Source organism: Hevea brasiliensis, unplaced genomic scaffold, assembly GCF_030052815.1.
Source record: "Hevea brasiliensis isolate MT/VB/25A 57/8 unplaced genomic scaffold, ASM3005281v1 Scaf5, whole genome shotgun sequence".
In the NCBI taxonomy this organism is placed as follows: Eukaryota; Viridiplantae; Streptophyta; class Magnoliopsida; order Malpighiales; family Euphorbiaceae; genus Hevea; species Hevea brasiliensis.
Window position 1 is genome coordinate 2,362,903 of NW_026615028.1, and position 19,513 is coordinate 2,382,415.

The following is a 19,513-nucleotide window of genomic DNA, read 5'->3' on the forward strand; positions in this document are numbered from 1 at the left end:
TTTTAATATTATTATATGTTCTGGCATGCCCATGCATCACTTATAAATATGTATCTATGTAGTTAAACATTAGGCATGTTTTATATTGCATTCTTAATTGATGAAGTGCCATGGATGTTGTTTATGGTAATTTAGAGCAGTGTGCGTGTGTTGGCGTACGTGTGGTGTGTGGTATTAGATATGGAGAGGATGGGTAAATGCGACTTGAGAGACACTCACTGAGACCTGATCCTTTATGGATAAGTCGGGGTAGGTATGGCTCGAGATGATCTCACTAGCCCTCGCATTTGGTTTATCGAGAGAAAGTCTGGCTTGAGAGACACTCGCTGGCAGAGGTTGGATTAAGAGAGCTCTATAGGGGATCAACTCCCATATATGTACTGTGTGAACATTATTGGGTGTGTGAGTGCTCCAAATTACCTTTTTTATGTTATGATGTGATGTGTATGAAAAATTCAATAATGTTGCATTCCACTCCTTAGGATGTATTAGCTCTAGGTAGCTATAGAAATTATAGTTAAAATTGGTATTTTACTCTCTAAGTTGAGTGCTTACTCCTGTTCACTTTATTTTTCCTGGCTATAGGAGGATTGCTTGTTGTGAGTAACCTGCTCCTCTTTTTCAGAGGTTAATTAATAATATCTAATGTATTTTGTACAAATTTAGCCAAAATTTTAGATTCCACCTGTGTTAGGAGTATTTTAATCAATTTGGGACTGTAATATAATATTATATTAAATTTGTAAGAAAATTAAATGCATGTATGTGTGAGTGTGATTAGATTGGATGAGGGAGCTGAGCTCCTATTTGATTTATGACATGATGAGTATGTGGTGGGTGAGCTGAGCTCCCTAAATTATTATATATTGTGTTTACAGGTTGGGCAAGTAAAAAACTCCCCGTTGTATAGTCCATATTATAGCCAAACTCTGTCCAGTTGAATTCTTGAAATTAGGCTTAAAATGGGCCTTAGGATTGGGTTAAGGAATAGTTAGGCTTACTATGGGCCTCAGGGACTTTAAGCTCGCCCACGTCCTAGTGCCGATCCGGCCCATAGGTTGGCTCATGACAAATGTTGTATCGGAGCTTAGGCTTCAAATTCATAAGGAATATATGTCTAAAGTTTAGAGAAGAGTCTAATAGGAGTCACATGTGAAGAATAGGGTCCACATTCATCCTTACATTGTCATCCTTGCTTCTAGTTTTTGCTTCATGTAATTGTGTGTAAATATGAGTCTATAGAGCTGTGTAACATGCCGTTTTGAATTTTGTGAGCTAATGCTGCTGAATTTCAAGAAAATGCATAGAAACAGAAGAGCTGCCACTACACCAGAGCGGGATGTGCCAGATAAGGTGTCGGCACAGGATAAAGCACCTGCCCCGAGGAGGCGGGGCAGGAGACCTAGAGCTGCTCAAGTAGAAGAGCAGCTGCCACCAGTTCAGGAACAATCTTTTGTGGCCCAGGGTCCTATGGACCCAATGGCAACTACCCTAGCCGGATTGCAGAGAACCATCGATATGATGGCACAATATATGGTCCACCATCCACAACAGCAGCAGCCTACAGCATTAAGAGGGGAACCTTACAAACAAATAATTATTTTTAAGAAGTTGGTGCCTGGTATCTATGATGTAACTGATGGTGCTTACTGGTTTTTAGACTTTGGCAAACAGGCAGGGGTGGAACTGCAGTTAACTAACAGAAGATTGGTAGAGTGTGTAGAGCATGTATTAGGGCCAGTGTCAAGGCAGGGGATGACAGACTACGTACTACCTCGTATTGAGGGATTATCTTGGACCCATTTTGTGGAACTGTTCGTCAACAGGTTTGTATTAAAAAGCTTCAGAGACCAAAAGCAGTGGGCCTTTGAGGCCTTAAGGCAGAATTGCAGATCCGCAGATGAATATGCTACAGAATTTTTAGAACTGAGTAGGTATGCCCCTATAGTAGTGGCTATAGAAAGTATGAAGGTAAAGAGGTTCCTAAAGAGGCTGGACAGGAAGTATGCAAACCTAGCCATGATGTCTGATCAGTCTTTTGATATGGTAGTTGATCGAGCTCGACAGATTGAAATCAGCTATACAGGAGATGACAGTGGAAGGGCAAAGACAAATAGCGTAGAGGGTTCTTCAGGTGTTCTCTACATGGGTACCATGGATAGTGGAGGCCAAAGTCATTATAGAGGAAGAAGTGGAAATAACAAGAAGGGTGGTTTTAAACACAGATCTCGAGGATTCAGACCAAGGTGCGAATCCAGCAGTGGTCACAGTTCGGGTTACAGCAGTTTTGAGTCTGGTTCAGGATCCTCCTTGGCACCTTGCATGTAGTGTAGAAGAGGACATTCAGGACCTTGTATGATGGGTTCAGGAGTATGTTTCCAGTGTGGCCAGCAGGGTCACTTTGCTAAAGAATATCCCATGTTCACCGAGCCACATATGGGTTCACAGGATTCTGTTGTAAATGTTCCTCGTCAATTGTGTCTTGGTACTTCCAGCATGACAGACAGTTAGTTCAGTGGCCAATAAGGTCGAGGACAAGGAGGACGTGGATTTGGAGGCAGGTTAGGAGGTAGAAGTCAACTTTAGGGTTCTGCAATGTAGGGTAGGTATCAAGCTCGAGTTTTCACCTTGACCCACCAGGATGCTCAGGCTTTCAATGCAGTTGTTGTAGGTATTCTTTTAGTCTGTTCCTATGGGGCTCATGTTTTGATAGATCCGGGTGCTACGCACTCATTTGTCTCCCCCATTTTTACCATGAGATTGGGTAGGAGCCTTACAACTTTAGAATGCCCCTTGTCTATAGCTACCCCTCTTAGTGACAACATATATGTAGAAATGGTTTTTTTTCGGATAGCCCCATGGTGGTGGATGGAAGAATCCTCCCAGCAAACTTCTTTCCTTCATCGGTAATGGATTTTGATGTAATTTTGGGCATGGATTAGCTGGTAATTCATTATGCCACTTTAGACTGCAGGAACAAAAAGGTGTATTTTCATATACCTAGTGTGGAAGAGTTTAACTTTGATGGTGACAGGAGCGTAGCTCCATATAACCTGTTGTTAGTAATTAGTGCTAGAAAGATGTTGAGGCGTGGGTGACAGAGGTATTTGGCATTAGTGAGAGATACATCTGTAGAAGGTGTTGACATTGAGAATGTTCATGTTGTTAGAGAATTTATGGATGTCTTACCTGAGGAGCTTCCAGGGTTACCACCAAGAAGGGAAATAGAGTTCTACATTGACATTGTGCTGGGTACAAACCTCATATCAATGCCGCCTTACAGGATGGCCCCAGCAGAATTGAAGGAATTGAAGGAGCAACTACAAGAGCTTTTGGACAAGGGTTTTATCCATCCATGTACCTCCCCTTGGGGCACTCCTGTTCTATTTGTGAGGAAGAAAGATGGGTCTGAAGGAGTGGAAGCATGAAAAAAGGGCATTAGAACCTTGAATTTCAAAAATTATTTCTAAGGTTACATGCACCATACCAAGTGTCTTATGATCCTAATTAATTTCCAATGCCTAATTGCATACCAAAACATATTTTAGCATGCATTAAAATTTCATTTGCCATTAAAAACTGTGAATTAACATTTAATTCAATTAAACCCTAACTAAAAGAGAGATTTTTAGGTACTAACCTCTTGATGTACAATTGAAGCCTCTTAGGATGTATTTAGGACCCCAAATGTTGTCCCTCTAGTTTGTCCACCACAAGTACACAAAAAAGTTACAATGGCAGCCCCTAGATTGGCTTCTCAAGCCTTGTTAACCAATTTTGAGATGGGGTTTATGCTTTGTGGAGGTTGTATGAATGTATTGGGTGTTAGAAACACTTTCCAATATTTTAATTCAAGAGGAAATCTAAGTTTTTCCATTTGAATCAATTGAGAAATTGAAGAGGAGAAGAGAACTCTATGTTACCGTCCCACATAAGAGAGAAGAGAGGAGTGGCTGATTTTTTTTTAAACTTTTCTTTATATACTTAGGTCAAACCCTAACTCCCTTGCCACATGTCATCACAAGATCCCATCTTATTATTATTTGATTTAATCCTATGAAGCCAAGTGTCAAGCTCCATTTTAAATCATGATATGTAGTCTTCCATCATAGGAAAACAAGTGGCAAGAACATATGGTGCCATGTGTCACCATCTCATGTGGTGCCATGTGTCACCATCTCATGGAGCCATGTGTCACCATCTCATGGTGCCATGTGTCACCATCTCATGGTGCCACATGTCACCATGTAAAAAGACCAATTTGCCCTTACTTTTTAATTTGAATTCTCAACCCAAAATTATAATTTCTCCTCTTATATCAAATATAAATTAATTAATTAATCTCCATTAATTAATTTCTTATAATTAAATTCATATTTAATCAAATTAAATACAAATTTAATTTATACTATACATCTAATAACCTAGATTTGGTTTCAAGTCATGCTAGGGACTTTGCAATCTTATTACAAACCAAACCTCTTTAATTAATTAATTAAACTCTTTAATTAATTAATTAAACTCTTTAATTAATCAATTAAATCACATTTTAAATGGTGATTAGTTTGTGTAGATGTGTGACTTACTAGGCTCATTACTTATTGGCAATGAGAAATGATATTAACTCTTAATATCATTAGAACTCTTTCTTACCGTAAATGATTTCTCTAAATCTTTTCAAGCATCTCATAGACCATGGTTGACACCTAGCAGAGTATGCCATGGCCGCCCAATCAGTAATACGGAATACTTTAAATGAACCTTTAATTATATGTTACCATGCACTAGAATCTCTTCGTTACAAAATCCCAATTCGAGCTGGAGTCATGGTTAATGTCAAACCCCATTTGCTGTGGACATTATGTTCTCTTTTAATTTTAGTTCTTGATTAATTAGATTTTCTTATCAGAAACTCTTTTCTGACTAAATCTGTCTGTCTTGGCCAGGAACTTGAAATATCAAGAACAACTAAATGAACATAGGATTTTATCCCTATTTACTTAGGGTAACGGATTCCATCTTGATCAATACCTATCTCAATATATAACTAGTAGGAGCCAACACATGCCCATATACCCATACACAGTACAAGTATGAAAGTAGTATCAAACTCAAACCACCTATCACTACAAGAAAAAAGGAGATTTGAAACCGAATATTCGGTTTCAAATCAGTGAAAATCGGTTTCTAAATACATTTAGAAACCGATTTGAAACCGAAATATTCAGTTTTAAATCCGCAAGTTTCTAAATAAATTTGAAACGGAAAATGGCGTCCGTTTCAAATTCTGAATCTATTTTCAAACCACTATTCCGTTTCAAATTTAGAAACCACATATATTCGGTTTCAAATTCCATTTTAATTTAAAAACTGATATTTCGGTTTCAATTTTTTTGAAACAGAAATTCCGTTTCAAATCGGTTTCTAAATTCTGAAACCGATCCTTGTGTTATTGGATTAGAAACGGAAAAATTCGTTTTTAATCCGTTTCAAATTACTAGTAGAAAATTTTTATTTTTTATTTAATATATTATTTCCTGTATTGAAGCATATAATATAATATTAATTTTAAATGCTCAATATCATAATATTTATAATATCAGGCTATCAAATATCAAATATCAGTCAATATTATATATAAATATGACAGTGAAGGGTTATGACAATAATATACTGTATGGAAAAATAAAATATCATAATAACAAAAAAACAAGCTACTTGTCATCAACAAGATAATCACTCATCAACACTATCAGCCTCTCTACCATCATTTTGATGAGTCGCATGTGGAGTTGGGGTCAGAATCTGCGTACTGCATCATTTGTGCCATCATGTTTTGCATCATTTGTTGCATGCGCTCCTCCGATGTCCGCCACGTTGTCTATATCTCTCCTCGAGCATCAACTCGCGTTGTCGATCTCTCTCCTCCATTGCAACCAAACTATCCTTGAGCGTTGCAATAGTCTGATGCAATTGTTGAATCTCTTACTCCATTGCCTCTGACTGAGCACAATAGGATGCAGTAGAAGATTATCCATGTGATGAGCTAGTGTAAAAAATTCAAGCTTGAGATCCATTGCCTTAACCCCTGTTCTTCTTCTCCCCCCGAACAACTTGATTATATAGTGCGACCTCATCTACAATAGGAGGGTCACTGCAGACCTCTTGTGGTTGAGACGACTGCTCCTTAAGCGCCAAAAATGCATCCTGCATAAGTCAATGCACATATTTTAAATTTATTTTTCTTGGCAATTGAATAAACAAACTCACTTATTCATTTTTTTCATATAATTGAAAGACATAAAATACTTGTTCTCTTACCTTAATTGATTGCGCTCGTGAATCGACCATATCGGAGGTGCCTTTCCTAGTGTGGGTCTTATGGAAAAGTTCATAAGGAAAAGGTCTTCGCCAAGTCGGGCTTCTAAAAGATATAATGATTTTAGTGATGTTTATAATAATGTTCGATTATTTGCTACTAATATGTAGACAGACAATAACAAAACTAGTAAATATGAAATCATTACCATCCTATAGTAAATATGAAATCATTACCATTCTATCTGCGTGAGTAGCATGTGAACTGAACCCCTGTGTGTCTAGAGATGCCTCGCCCCAACTCCCCTATCTCACTACAACCAGTTAGCGTGAATTGATGGCTCTTGGCTTTAAACTCTGGGCTACTCCATGCCTCCTTCCATTTTTGCATTGTACTATTAGGCACGATGACCTTGGATTTTCCTTTCCTGACATTGCACATTAGGGCCTTATAGCGCTCTGCAGCCTTACGCCTCCAAGCTTCCTTTACTAGTGGAGTCACCTCTTGCCAATCAAAGTATTTCTAGTATAAAATAAATAAAAATTAAGAGTTGTATTAGTATGATAATATTTTAGAAAAAATTGACAAAGATTTCCCTGACTTTTGGACAATCCAACCTAGTTATTAGGTATTAATTGCACCTGTTAAAAACACTTCATATATTCTCAACAATAAATAACATCCACCCCAACTACAACAACTCACAACAATATATATTTTCAATATCACACAAGCTGTACATATAGATCATTTAAGCATTAATATACTTCAATTGTGTTCTTTTACATTAATTCACAAATTCTCATCACTTAAATGATATTTGTTCATAACATTCTTTTTTGAGGTTTCATAAACTATGCAAATTAGTTATCTGATAGCTAATATTTAAATATTTATTTTATTACTTGAAATTCATCCCAAGAAACTCTTTTGTTTCAAGCGTGATAGTTTTCCAATAATGGCCCTCTGGGTCCATCCTCTCCTTGAAGATATTCTTCATCTTCTTAGCACATTCCTCAGATGGATGTAACCTGTACAAAAGAAAGACAAAGAAATATATTGATTTTATGTAAATGTAGAAACACAAGACTTCAATTCCCAATGATATGTAATACCAAATCATAGATAAAGTTAATTAATTTTAAATACTTACGTGCCATGAATGAGCTTTATTCTTTTCTTTCTTCCAAATGTAGTGAGTGATAGGCCATCCATCGATGATATTGGTGATGCCCCAACTGAATGACTTTCATGACCAGAGGTTGATCCAATTGCGTGCTCGTAAGATGGGGTAATAGGTGGTGGCGGTGGAGGTGGAGGTGTAGCTCGATCTCGTGTTGAAGCGAAGACCCTCTCGATCCGTGCCGACCTCCCGTGGATCGTGAAGGAACCCGAGGTGACCTGTGTAGATTGGTCTAGTTGATCATTGGGCTCATCTCGCATGTAATCGCCTTGACCGTGAATGACCCAACAAACCTCCCCGCGATCGTTGCCTCGCATCCTGCATAAATAATTGTATTAATTAGTTAGCTTCATTCAACTTATGATACATAATACGATGAAATTAGTTAGAGTTTATACTTCAAGTTTAGAAATATAAATTCATTAAGAGAAATACCTAATTCTAATTAGTATCACTATCATATACATCATCGCATTCCTCATCACTTTCTGAGTCCAATTCAAGCTCTTCTTCATCTTCAACATCCTCTTCATTAATTTCAACTAGTACACCCTTTTGATCATTCAAGTATTGTTGTTTATCATCATCATCGTCAATTTGAATCAAATGGACTTACATTTCATCTTCTTGAAAGGGTTCTTCCTGCGCGTGGGGTTGTGACATTCACTTGCTCAGAAGATCAATAATGATCTCGCTTTGATTTTGAACACAGCCCACCAATCATCCTTGTCACGTTTTAAAGCTTGGATATATGGAATAATTCACCTGAGCAACTTGGATAGCAAGAACAAATGGTTCATACCTATTGAAGGATCTTTTATGATTAATATCCACAAGTTTATATTTTGGATGAATCTTTGTTCCCACATTTGGTGTTGGATCAAACCAATCACATTTAAACAATACAGTTCTTTTGATTGGTAATCCAGGGTACTCCAATCGTAGCACTTCAATTAATTGTCCATAGTAGTCACTTTCATTAGTACTGTAATTAGTCCCCTTGATACATACCCCATCGCTCATCGCGTTGCCCTATGCGAACCATAACCTTTAGTGTGAAATTTATAACCATTAACTACATAACTATTGTAGCACATAACACTTCTTAATGGACCCTTTGATAGATCCTTTAAAAACTGGCTTGATATATTGTTGGAGGGATTGTGAACATATTTATTGAACCACTTATCAAATTCACGCTCTAGTTTCTCATCAACTTGTTTATCATTGATATTTGGATTGGCCATGTGTAACTCATTAACAAAAATGCTGCACACAATGAAAATAGTTAATTACATGTTTGGAATCAATAATGGCATTGCAACAATTATAATAATTGAATATTAGAAAAACTTACTCAATGTACGGTTTTACTTCTATACAATTCAACAAGATGTACATTTGTGCTGCTTGAAATTCTTGTTCTGTGAGATATCTAACCTTTCCTTTTCCCAGTGGCCTACCGGAATGAGTGAAAATTGATAGATTCCCTAGATGTTCATCCATATGTTCGACTGTATCATCATTGCGTGGAACCTTTCGATGCCTTGTGTTGACATGGGGTTCAAAATAATGAGCTCAGAATGACGATGCTTCTTCAACTAAATATGCATTGCATATGGAACCTTCCACTTTGGCTTTATTTTTCACATTATTTTTTAACTTCCTAAGGTACCTGTACCATTTACTATTTAGTCACAACAAATTTTCATTTTTCCATGTAATGATAGTATACAACAATACATTAAACTAGTTACCTCTCAAATGGATACATCCACCGATATTGCACAGGACCAGCAATCCATGCTTCATAAGCCAAATGCACTGGGAGGTGTTCCATGGAGTCAAAGAAACTAGGAGGAATATACGCTCTAGTTTACATAATATAATAGGAATCTCTTCATTGAGCTGTAACATGGCTTCTTCTCTAAGTGTTGTTGAAGTTAACTCTCTAAAGAAATTGCTCAATTCGGTCAATGCTTGCCACACATTTTTTGGAAGCAATTCCCTAAATGCTATTGGGAGTAATCTTTGCATAAAGACATGACAATCATGGCTTTTCATCCCAAACAACTTTAGTTTTCGCATGTCTATACACCTACCCATGTTTGACACATAACCATCTGGGAATCTAAGATTTTTAAGCCATTCACACAACACTGCTTTTGATTGTTTGTCTAATGTGTAACATGCTTTAGGATACTTTCCTGTTGCCATATCCCTCTCTAACTCAGGTCTGTGACAAAACTCTTTCAAATCTTCCCTTGATTTTGCATTGTCCTTCGTCTTCCCTTCAACATTCATCACAGTATTAAAAATATTTTCAAATACATTTTTCTCTATATGCATGACATCCAGGTTGTGGCGAAGCATGTTAGTACTCCAATATGGCAAATCCCAAAAAATGCTCCGTCTCTTCCAACCCGTGTTTTTTGCTTTGCAACTGTTATTCTCATCTGCACCCATATCTGTGACACACATTAATCCTAGATGTTCTATTTGTTCTAAAATTTCCTCACTAGATAGAATGGGGGGAGCACTTTTTGTAACTGTCTTGTTCTTTCTAAAAGCAATTTTATTCCGTCTGAAAGGATGGTTAGCTGGTAAGAATTTACGGTGATTGTCAAACCATGATTGTTTACCACCCTTTGTCAATGTGAATGCATCTGAATCGTCCCTACAATATGGACAAGCGCCTTGCTCGTGCTCCAACCGGATAACATTGAATATGCAGGGAAATCACTTATTGTCCATAATAACGCAACCCTCATATTAAAATTATTCTTCTTTGATGCATCATATGTCTCAACTCCAACTTCCCACAATTGTTTCAACTCTGCAATAAGGGGCTGTAAGTACACATCCAATTTGTCTTTTGGGTTTCTCGGACCAGGAACTATTACCGTTAGGAACATATACTCTTCCTTCATACATAACCAAGGAGGCAAATTGTAAGGAGTGACAATGACTGGCCAAGATGAATATTGTTGTCCAGACTGACCGAATGGTTGAAACCCATCGGTGCACAGTCCTAGCCTTACATTCCGAACCTCAGCAGCAAATGAAGGATGTGTTTTATTAAAATGCTTCCATGTAGTTGCATCTGAACAATGACACATTACCCCATCTTCATGGTCATGCTCAGCATGCCATCTCATTTCTTTTGCTGTTGCATTCGAAGCATATAATCTTTGCAATCTCTGTGTGAGAGGAAAGTAGTACATTTTCTTATGTGGCACATTGGTTTGAAAATTAGAAGAGCCTCGACTATGTCGTTTGAACCGTGGATGGTCACAAAATTTGCAATTCGTTAACTCACTATCTTCAGCCCAATATAACATACATCCATTAGTACAACAATGAATCTTCTCAACAGGTAGGCCCAATGCTTGAACCAACTTCTTCGTACTGTAAAAGTTTTCAGTCATTAAATTTTCATCCGGTAACACCTCTTTCATAAGTTGACAAATGTCATCAAAACACCTTTCTGACAAATGATGTTCTGCCTTGATGTTCAACATCCTTGCAACAACTGAGAGCTGCGAATGGCTTTCACAACCTGGCCACACCTCTTGATTAGCAGCTTGTAACATGTCATACAATTTTTGAGCTGATGGATTTGGAGGCTCCTCCATTACATCCTGAAAGAAATCAGGACCTGCTGCATCCATTACCATTTGCTCATAGGTATTGCTTGTGCTATTATCAACCTCTTGAACAGACTCCGCTATCATAACATTTATGTTTTGACTATCAATATTACTTGTGCGGGGTTCCCCATGTAGAATCCATTTATAATAATATGGCACAAATCCATGCTTCATCAAATGTAACCGAATTGTATTCTCATCAGCATAATTACGATTCTGACACTTTCGATGATTACATGGACACTTCAGTTTATCCCCATCCATCCACTCTGGATGTTGCTTAGCAAATGTTATGAATTGTTCAATACCTTCTATGAATTCTGAGGTCAATAGACCATCTTTTAACCTAGCATACATCCATCTCCGATCTGATCCCATTTTGCTAATAGCTGTGTAATAATTAAGTGAATATTAGTAATGATATGTCATATATCAGAATTACATCATATCCCCAATCATGCGTTGAAAGGTAAGGCCCTAACCCAATTAGAATTGTATCATCTCTACCAATAACAGACAGATAATGACATGTCATATATTTGTAAAAATTCCAGCAGGATCTCCCATTAGTTCTCCAAGTGCACAACATAAAATTTGCACCCAGAGAACAATGAGAGATGTTACAAAATTTCTACAAATAGAAAAAATTATCACCTCAAAAATTGATATGCATGCATCTACAAATTAAAACGCCATATTAAAATATTACTTACCTGTGTGATACTGAAAGCAACGGACAAAATAACGAGAGATAGTGACCAAAAGAGAATGAGACAGACTGTAGTTCCAAAAAAAAAAAAAAAGAAATTCTGTCAGTAAATTCTTGTATAAAATTTAACACCTCAAAGTAAATAAATAAATAAATATAGTGTAATTATAAATATAGTGTAATTTACAATCACATGGACGACTCACGTGTAAGCTAAGATCCCTGAGAGAGGCCGGACCTAATAATTTTCACCCTCTGTTGTTTACTTAGCTGGGCACCACACCAATGCAGTTAGGATATCTAATCTAATCAATTGCCACCTTGTCTATCAATTAAGTAATTCATATTTAAGAGTATTTTCATTATTTTTCAGATAATTAATAATAAATTAAATTAAACATATAGATCATCAGTTTGATGGAGTCAAAACAAAACAATTTATGGTATATATGTTAATTTTGACATAATTTAAGAATGAAAAGTAATTTTTTTTATAATTAAATTTAATTAAAATTTAAATTAAGATATAAATTTAGAGACAGCTCTATTATTATAAAATTAAATTTCATTGATAAAATATTTATTATATATTTTATTTCATATATATAATAGGAATCTATCCAAGTCGTTTATCATTAATTAATTCCCTTCTAGTTTATTAGATTAATGTAAATAATGAATTGATTCTCACAAATGTTGAATATATATATATGTATATATATATATATTTCCATGTTAATTACCCACATAGACATAGAATATGCAAAAAGGGTGGGATACAGGACATCAAGAAAAGATTGAAAAGAATGGTGAGAGAATCTACAATTCCAATCTTAGTGAGAGTAATAAAATGGTTAAATAAGACTAGCATGCACATTTGCTCATGTCCTTCGTGCTTTATGCAAAGGATATGAAGACCAAAAAAAAAAGAAAAAACCTAATTTAACCTACCTAAATCCAAAGTACTCCATAATCTCTGTTTTCTGTTTTAAAGAAAATTATATTTTTTATTTTTTTATATGATTTGTATATTTAATTTTTTTTTATTTTTAAAATATACAAAAAAAAAGAAATTTTTGAATTTAAAATATAATAAAAAATAATATTTTTATTCATTTAACTTAATTAAAATTAAAATTTCATAAATTTAGAAATGACCTCAATACTATCAAATTAAAATTTATTAATAATATGAGCATATCAATTTTTATGGAGGAAAGAAAATTCATTACTTGCTGTTAAATATTGTTTGCTGTGTTAAAATGTCATGTAGAGCTTATTTTGAGATCCTTTGTTTTCACCCGCTTTGTTACCATTTCTTGTTCAAGAACTTACCATTAGGACATCCCTGCATGAAGCCAAAGTAACATTGGTAGTCCTAATTTACTGCCAATAGCCTTATCTAACATAGGAGCATCCCTTCCTTGGCTTCATGGTTCACAAAAGGAAGCTACTAAATACAAGATGTATGGTGTGACCCACATGTTTGTTATATATGAGTCTTTATGTTTGTATTTTGGGTCCATGATGGACCGAGTTTTACATTAGTCTCACATGTTTATATGAGCCTTCTTTCCTGTGTTATCTTCTTTCCTGTGTTCATGAGTCTCGCATGGTTTTGGCGAGAATTGCTATTTTTTAAGATTTTTCCACCTAATTTTCACCAAAAACTCATCAACTCCAACAAAATTCCAAAAGAACAGTTGTTCAGAAGCAACAAATTCAACATCATAAATGAATCAAATGACTGAGGTAAAGTACCAAACTATTTTAAATGAAGCGTTTTGTTTGATTTACTATTGAGAAGCGCATGTGGGAAACTTAGATTTACCTCCATGTGAAGATACTGATTCATTGCAAACTATGCAAACAAATACAATGCCACGAATTGTTTGTTAGCAAGGGAAGATATTATCTTGGAACTATTAAAAATTGCATCTTCATAAGCTTTTACTTTGTAAGCAAGAGTGGAGATAATAAAATGCTTCTCACTTGACAATTTATAACTGAGAATGTAGTGCTTTTTCAGATTAATAACAACTGAGGTTCAATTTTAGGTTTGGGTGCAGCTTGGAATGTTGCTGATATAGCTGAAGGATCAACCGTAGTCATTTTTGGTCTTGGAACTGTAGGCCTTTCTGTAAGTATAGCATATAGAATCAGTTTTACAAAATTTTACCTGCATTATTATAATTTTTGACTTGTTTGATATTTTGAGATTAGGTTGCACAAGGTGCTAAACTCAGAGGGGCATCTCAAATAATTGGTGTTGACACTAACCCTGAAAAGCATGAGAAAGGTTTGATTGGCATTCACTTTAATCAAAATTTTAAATTGTGTTAATAAGGTAAAGTAATGTCTATGGATCCTAATGGCGCTTCATTGTGTGTGCAGCAAAGGTTTTTGGAATAACACATTTTATTAACCCAAATGACTTTAAGGAACCTATTCAACAGGTATCATTAAACAAAACACTTGCAATTAGGACATTGTAGAGCTATTACATTATAGACATACTTTTAGATTGATATAAGGACATTTAAAAGACAGCATAATTAGAGCATTGTGGACATTGGGAGGGGAAAGCAAATACTAGTGCAGCTATTGATCAACATATTGCCTCTGACATACGCAATGGGAAAGCGTGAACATCAAAAGCAACGTTCATGTCATGTAGAATTCTAAGTTCTCTCTCAGCTAAAATAAATCAACACAATGAAAAGCATATTATAAAATAGGAAATTGCTAAATTACACTGAAAAACTACATAAATTTACTCATTTAAATTTCCTACTAATAGAATGCTTAAAGGAAGAATAACAATAGCAAATAGGTTACTCTCTCCAAGAGGGGCCTGGAACAAGATTAGAACTTGGGTCTATGCCTAGAGGGAGGTATATACACTGTTTCACTATCATCCCATTATCTAAATTTTAATTTGTTTTCCGTGATCTTGAATTTTTCAGGTTGTTAAGAGTATTACAAATGGAGGGGCAGATTACTCATTTGAATGTATTGGTGACACTGGAATGATTACAACAGCCTTACAATCTTGCTGTGATGTAAATGCTCTCTATTCGATGCTTGTATATATATATATATGAAGAAGTGGTTGTCTGACTTAAATTTTTTTTGTCTTTCCTTGTGTCTGTTAGGGGTGTGGATTAACGGTAACACTTGGTGTACCAAAACTGAAACCTGAAATATCTGCTCACTATGGTGTAATAGTGCAATGAATTTGCTATTTTTTAAGATTAGTTTTTGAACATCTACTAATCAACCCACATGCCTCTTCTTTTATTTTAGCTCTCCTTCCATACTTCACCCTATTTCTTTAATTTTTGGATGCGTGTATTTTAATCCTAGTCTTGTAACAATTTAAATTTTTTTTTTTCTGTTTAAATAATAATTTGGGATTTTTTAAAATTAAATATAGGGAAATAAAATAAAAACCTTAAAAATTATAATATTGAGGAGAACATGCCTAGCATGGACATAGAATTAAGATGGCCATAATCAATAAATTTTCTCTAAAAGCAGGATAGGTTCTATTCATTAAAAGATCTAACTCTATAACCAGCACACATAGAATTAAGATGGCCATAATCAATAACCTGACCATCAAATTATAATTATGAGTAGGGCGGTAGCTCTTACCAAGAACATGTAGCAAGAACTACTCCAGTTATTAAAAAATGGAAAAGCAACACGGAAATAACTACAAAAACAGCATGTGCAGCATTGTGGTCGCACTGAAATAAAAAGAAGAGACGAGGGAAAGATTTAATCGAAGAAACACTTAAACTCATGGACTGATACAAATGGATAAAAGAGTAATATAACAGTTAAATATAACATATATAATAATATAAATTAAAAAAAAAAAAAAAAAAAAAGAAAATACAATTTTTTTACAGCTAAAGAAGCAGAATTCTGGTTCTTGAAAGCAAGGAGACATAAGGGAAGAAAATGCAGCAACCTGGTCACAATGGGTTTCCTGATTCCCATCCCAACCATCCTTGGTGTCATTTTCTTTGCATTTTCCCTCTTGTTTCTGCCTACTCAAAACGCTACGATCTAACACTACCTTATCTCACCTTTACGGTGCAAATAATGAGGTGAGAGACCTACCCACTTTACAAAATCACACTCAAAATAAAGTCGATTCTGTTAAACCCCGGTTTTGGAAGCAAATCACCCAAAGAATGGTTCAATTGTCGAAGGTGCCATACATCGCAAATAATCACACTCAAAATATGCAGAATTCTAATAAAGATCATGCATTGAAGCCAAATCAAACCACAATTTCAGCTCCAATAAGTACTCAGCCTGCAAATCAGAGTGCAAATTCATCCACGATTACAGTCTCACCTGTGTCGGCAAATCAGAATCCACAATCGTCCCCGAACTCTGTCTCTTCCGTGAAAGGAAATTCTGGGAAGCAAGAGAAAGGAGTTGCAGTGAAGAACGAAGCATCAAATAACACTGCTTCTCTGTTAAATAAGCGAGTAATGGGTCCAAATGTAAGAATAGAACTAATTCGGAGGCATCGTGCAAGGGGATCGAGAGCTTGTTGAATTGTGATTAATCAAAGACCAAAACTGGATCTAAGATGAAACAGCCGAAACCAAATCAAGAAAAACAAACCTGACTGTTTCCAACTAAAAAAATTGTGATTTTTGCCCTAGTTTCCTTCATATATGATGAGATAACATTACATATCAACTAAAAGAAACAAAATGACCATCAAATTAAATGGCAAACCTTAAGAGCAGATCCCACTCGTGCTTCAATCCACCGAATTGAGGAGATTTGTTCTAGAGAGCAAAGAAAGCTATTTGGGTCTTTGGGAGAACAAGCATCTAAGAATCGAGTGATATTAGATGAGAGTTTTTTTTCTTAAATAAATAAATGGCAATCGTAAATCGACTAAAATCGGTTTCTAATCCAAGAGTTTTTGAAACCGAAAAATATTTGGTTTCTAAATATACATAAGTATACATAAACTTTTGAAACCGCACAAATCGGTTTCTAATTATAACAAAATAAATTAGAAACCGATAAAACTCGGTTTCTAATTCCTTTTAAAATTTTAATAAATAAAATAAATAATAGATTAATTTTGAAACCAAAATTAATCGTTTTCAAAATATAAATACAAGAATTATAAAATTATATTAATCAGTTTCTAATTTGATTAAATTTGAAATCGAAAATAATTGATTTCTAAATAAAATTAAATAACACTTTAATTTTTGAAACCGAAAATAATCAGTTTCTAAAATTAACCAAAAGAATTAGAAACCGATGTGAATCGGTTCCTAATTTGACTTTAAATTTAATCGATTAGTTTGAAACCGAAAATAATCGGTTTCTAAATATTACTGGAAATAGAAACCGATAAAAATCGGTTTCTAAGTTGACTTTAAATATATTAAATAAAATACACAATTAGATAAATTTTGAAACAGAAAAATATCGGTTTCTAAATTTCAAAAAAGAAAATTAGAAACCGATAAAAATCGGTTTCTATTTTGACATTAAAATTCATAAAAAAGTAGAAATAATATTAATTTTGAAACCAACAAAATCGGTTTCTAAATATACCTAATAGAAATAGAAACCGAAACAAATCGGTTTCTAAATTAACTTTAAAATTTATTAAATAAAATATACAATAAATAAATTTTGAAACTGAAAGTTATCGGTTTCTACAATAAACTAGAAATCGAAAATAATCGATTTTTATTTTCACTTTAAAATTTAATAAATAGAATAGAAATTATATTAATTTTGAAACCGATAAAAATCGGTTTCTAAATATAAATAGAAAATATATTCATTGTGGAAACCGAATTCAATCGGTTTCTAAATTAAATTCAATGAATTAGAAACCGACGTTATTTGGTTTCTAATATGACCTAATACAATAGAACTAATTTTGAGCCTCCAAATTAGAAACAAAAATATGTCAGTTTTAGATTTCGATTTCTAATCGGTTTCTAAACTGATGCTAATTTAGCATTTTGAAACCGATGTTTTTCTGTTTCAAATTTCGGTTTCAAATCCGTTTCTAATCGGTTTTTGATAAATTTAACTAGTTGTACTCAATTTCCGTTGCAAAAGCCGTTTTAAATTATAAACCGATATAAATCCGTTTCTAAAGTCGGTTTCTGTTTCGATATTTTCTTGTAGTGTATATACAAGATAACTTTGTTGTCTCAGGTCTAAAGATTATATGCATTGATATGATATATGACAATACATTGACAAGAGTAAATTCCATGTGTTTGTCATAAGCGTCACTGGTTTGGCCTACTTATCATGTATAAGTGCCTATCATATTTGTTATGTGGCATGAGACTCACCGCTCAATCTTATTTATATCTCATATAAATACCTTGGGAACAAACATGATTATAATCTTTCTAGATAAGTCATGTCCTTTGTGAAGTATCCTCGATTGTGAACCAATTTATGATACTTTGTGCTAGAAATACTGTCACTCATATTCTTAACAACTTATGAATAGAATTTCTAACAATATATCAATGGACATTTTCTATTGCACATAGATATATTATATAAACGGAAAAGTAAAATTGCATTTTATTAATAAGATATGTACAAGATACATACAAAATGATATGCTCTAGGGTATATTACTAATAGGGTCCTTAAGGTTATGTATTGATTATAAACAGTTGAACAAGGTGACTATAATCCATTTCCTCGGATCGATGATCTGTTTGATTAGCTCCAAAGGGCTAGACTCTTTTCCAAAATAGATCTACGGTCAGGCTACTATCAGTTGAGAATTAGGAATGCGAATGTGCCCAAGACGGCATTCAGGACAAGATATGGTCATTATGATTTCTTGGTGATGTCTTTTGGACTCACTAATGCACAAGCGGCCTTCATGGACTTGATGAACAGGGTGTTCAGGCCATTCTTGGACCATTTTATCATCGTATTCATAAACGCCATTTTGGTATACTCTCGGACCGAGGAAGAACATGTGTGACATTTGAGGATGGTGTTGCAGACTTTGAGGGAGCACCAACTATATGCCAAATTTTCAAAATGTGAATTTTAGCTAGAAAGCATCTCATTCTTAGGATACGTGGTTTCTAGTGAAGGCATTCAAGTGGATTCCAAGAAAATTGAGGTGGTAACTGATTGGCTTAGGCCTACAACAGTTACTGAGGTGCAAAGTTTTCTGGGCCTAGCTGGCTACTATAGGCATTTTGTACAGAATTTATCCAGGATAGCTGCTCCCCTAACTAAGTTAACTCGGAAGAATGTTCTATTCATTTGCACAGATGATTGTGAGGAGAGCTTCCAGAAGCTTAAGGAATGTCTAACTACAGCCCCTGTGTTGACATTATCAATGAGTGGTGAAGGATATATCATGTACTGTGATGCCTCTAGAGTTGGTTTGAGGTGTTTTTTGATGTAGCATGGGAAAGTAGTGGCTTATGCTTCAAGGCAGCTAAAGAGGCATGAGCAGAACTTCTCCACCCATGACTTGAAAATAGTGGTTGTAGTCTTTGCATTAAAGATCTAGAGACACTACCTATATGATGAAGTGTGTGAGATATACACTGACCACAAGAATTTGAAGTACATCTTCTAATAGAGGGATTTAAACT

The 19,513-nt window shown here is 34.9% G+C and overlaps 3 protein-coding genes across 3 annotated transcripts; 1 reads left to right on the plus strand and 2 right to left on the minus strand.

Annotated features, from left to right (window-relative positions):
* Positions 1-7,943: 7,943 nt before the first annotated feature.
* On the minus strand, positions 7,944-9,093 carry LOC131177484 (uncharacterized). Its single transcript, XM_058142504.1, has 3 exons — positions 8,860-9,093; positions 8,534-8,771; positions 7,944-8,054 (listed from the first exon to the last, which is right to left on the minus strand). Exons 1-3 carry the CDS (start codon positions 9,006-9,008, stop codon positions 7,944-7,946), a joined length of 498 nt encoding a protein of 165 aa, XP_057998487.1. The 5' UTR covers positions 9,009-9,093.
* Positions 9,094-10,153: 1,060 nt separating this feature from the next.
* LOC131177485 (uncharacterized) lies at positions 10,154-11,530 on the minus strand. The gene has a single exon (XM_058142505.1). It carries the CDS (start codon positions 11,528-11,530, stop codon positions 10,154-10,156), a length of 1,377 nt encoding a protein of 458 aa, XP_057998488.1.
* A 1,091-nt stretch (positions 11,531-12,621) lies between these two features.
* LOC110673519 (alcohol dehydrogenase-like 6) lies at positions 12,622-15,234 on the plus strand. The gene is made up of 6 exons (XM_058142506.1): positions 12,622-12,703; positions 13,919-14,001; positions 14,085-14,160; positions 14,256-14,317; positions 14,828-14,923; positions 15,017-15,234. The coding sequence occupies exons 1-6, from the start codon at positions 12,622-12,624 to the stop codon at positions 15,095-15,097; spliced, it is 480 nt and encodes a 159-aa protein (XP_057998489.1). The 3' UTR covers positions 15,098-15,234.
* Positions 15,235-19,513: the final 4,279 nt, after the last annotated feature.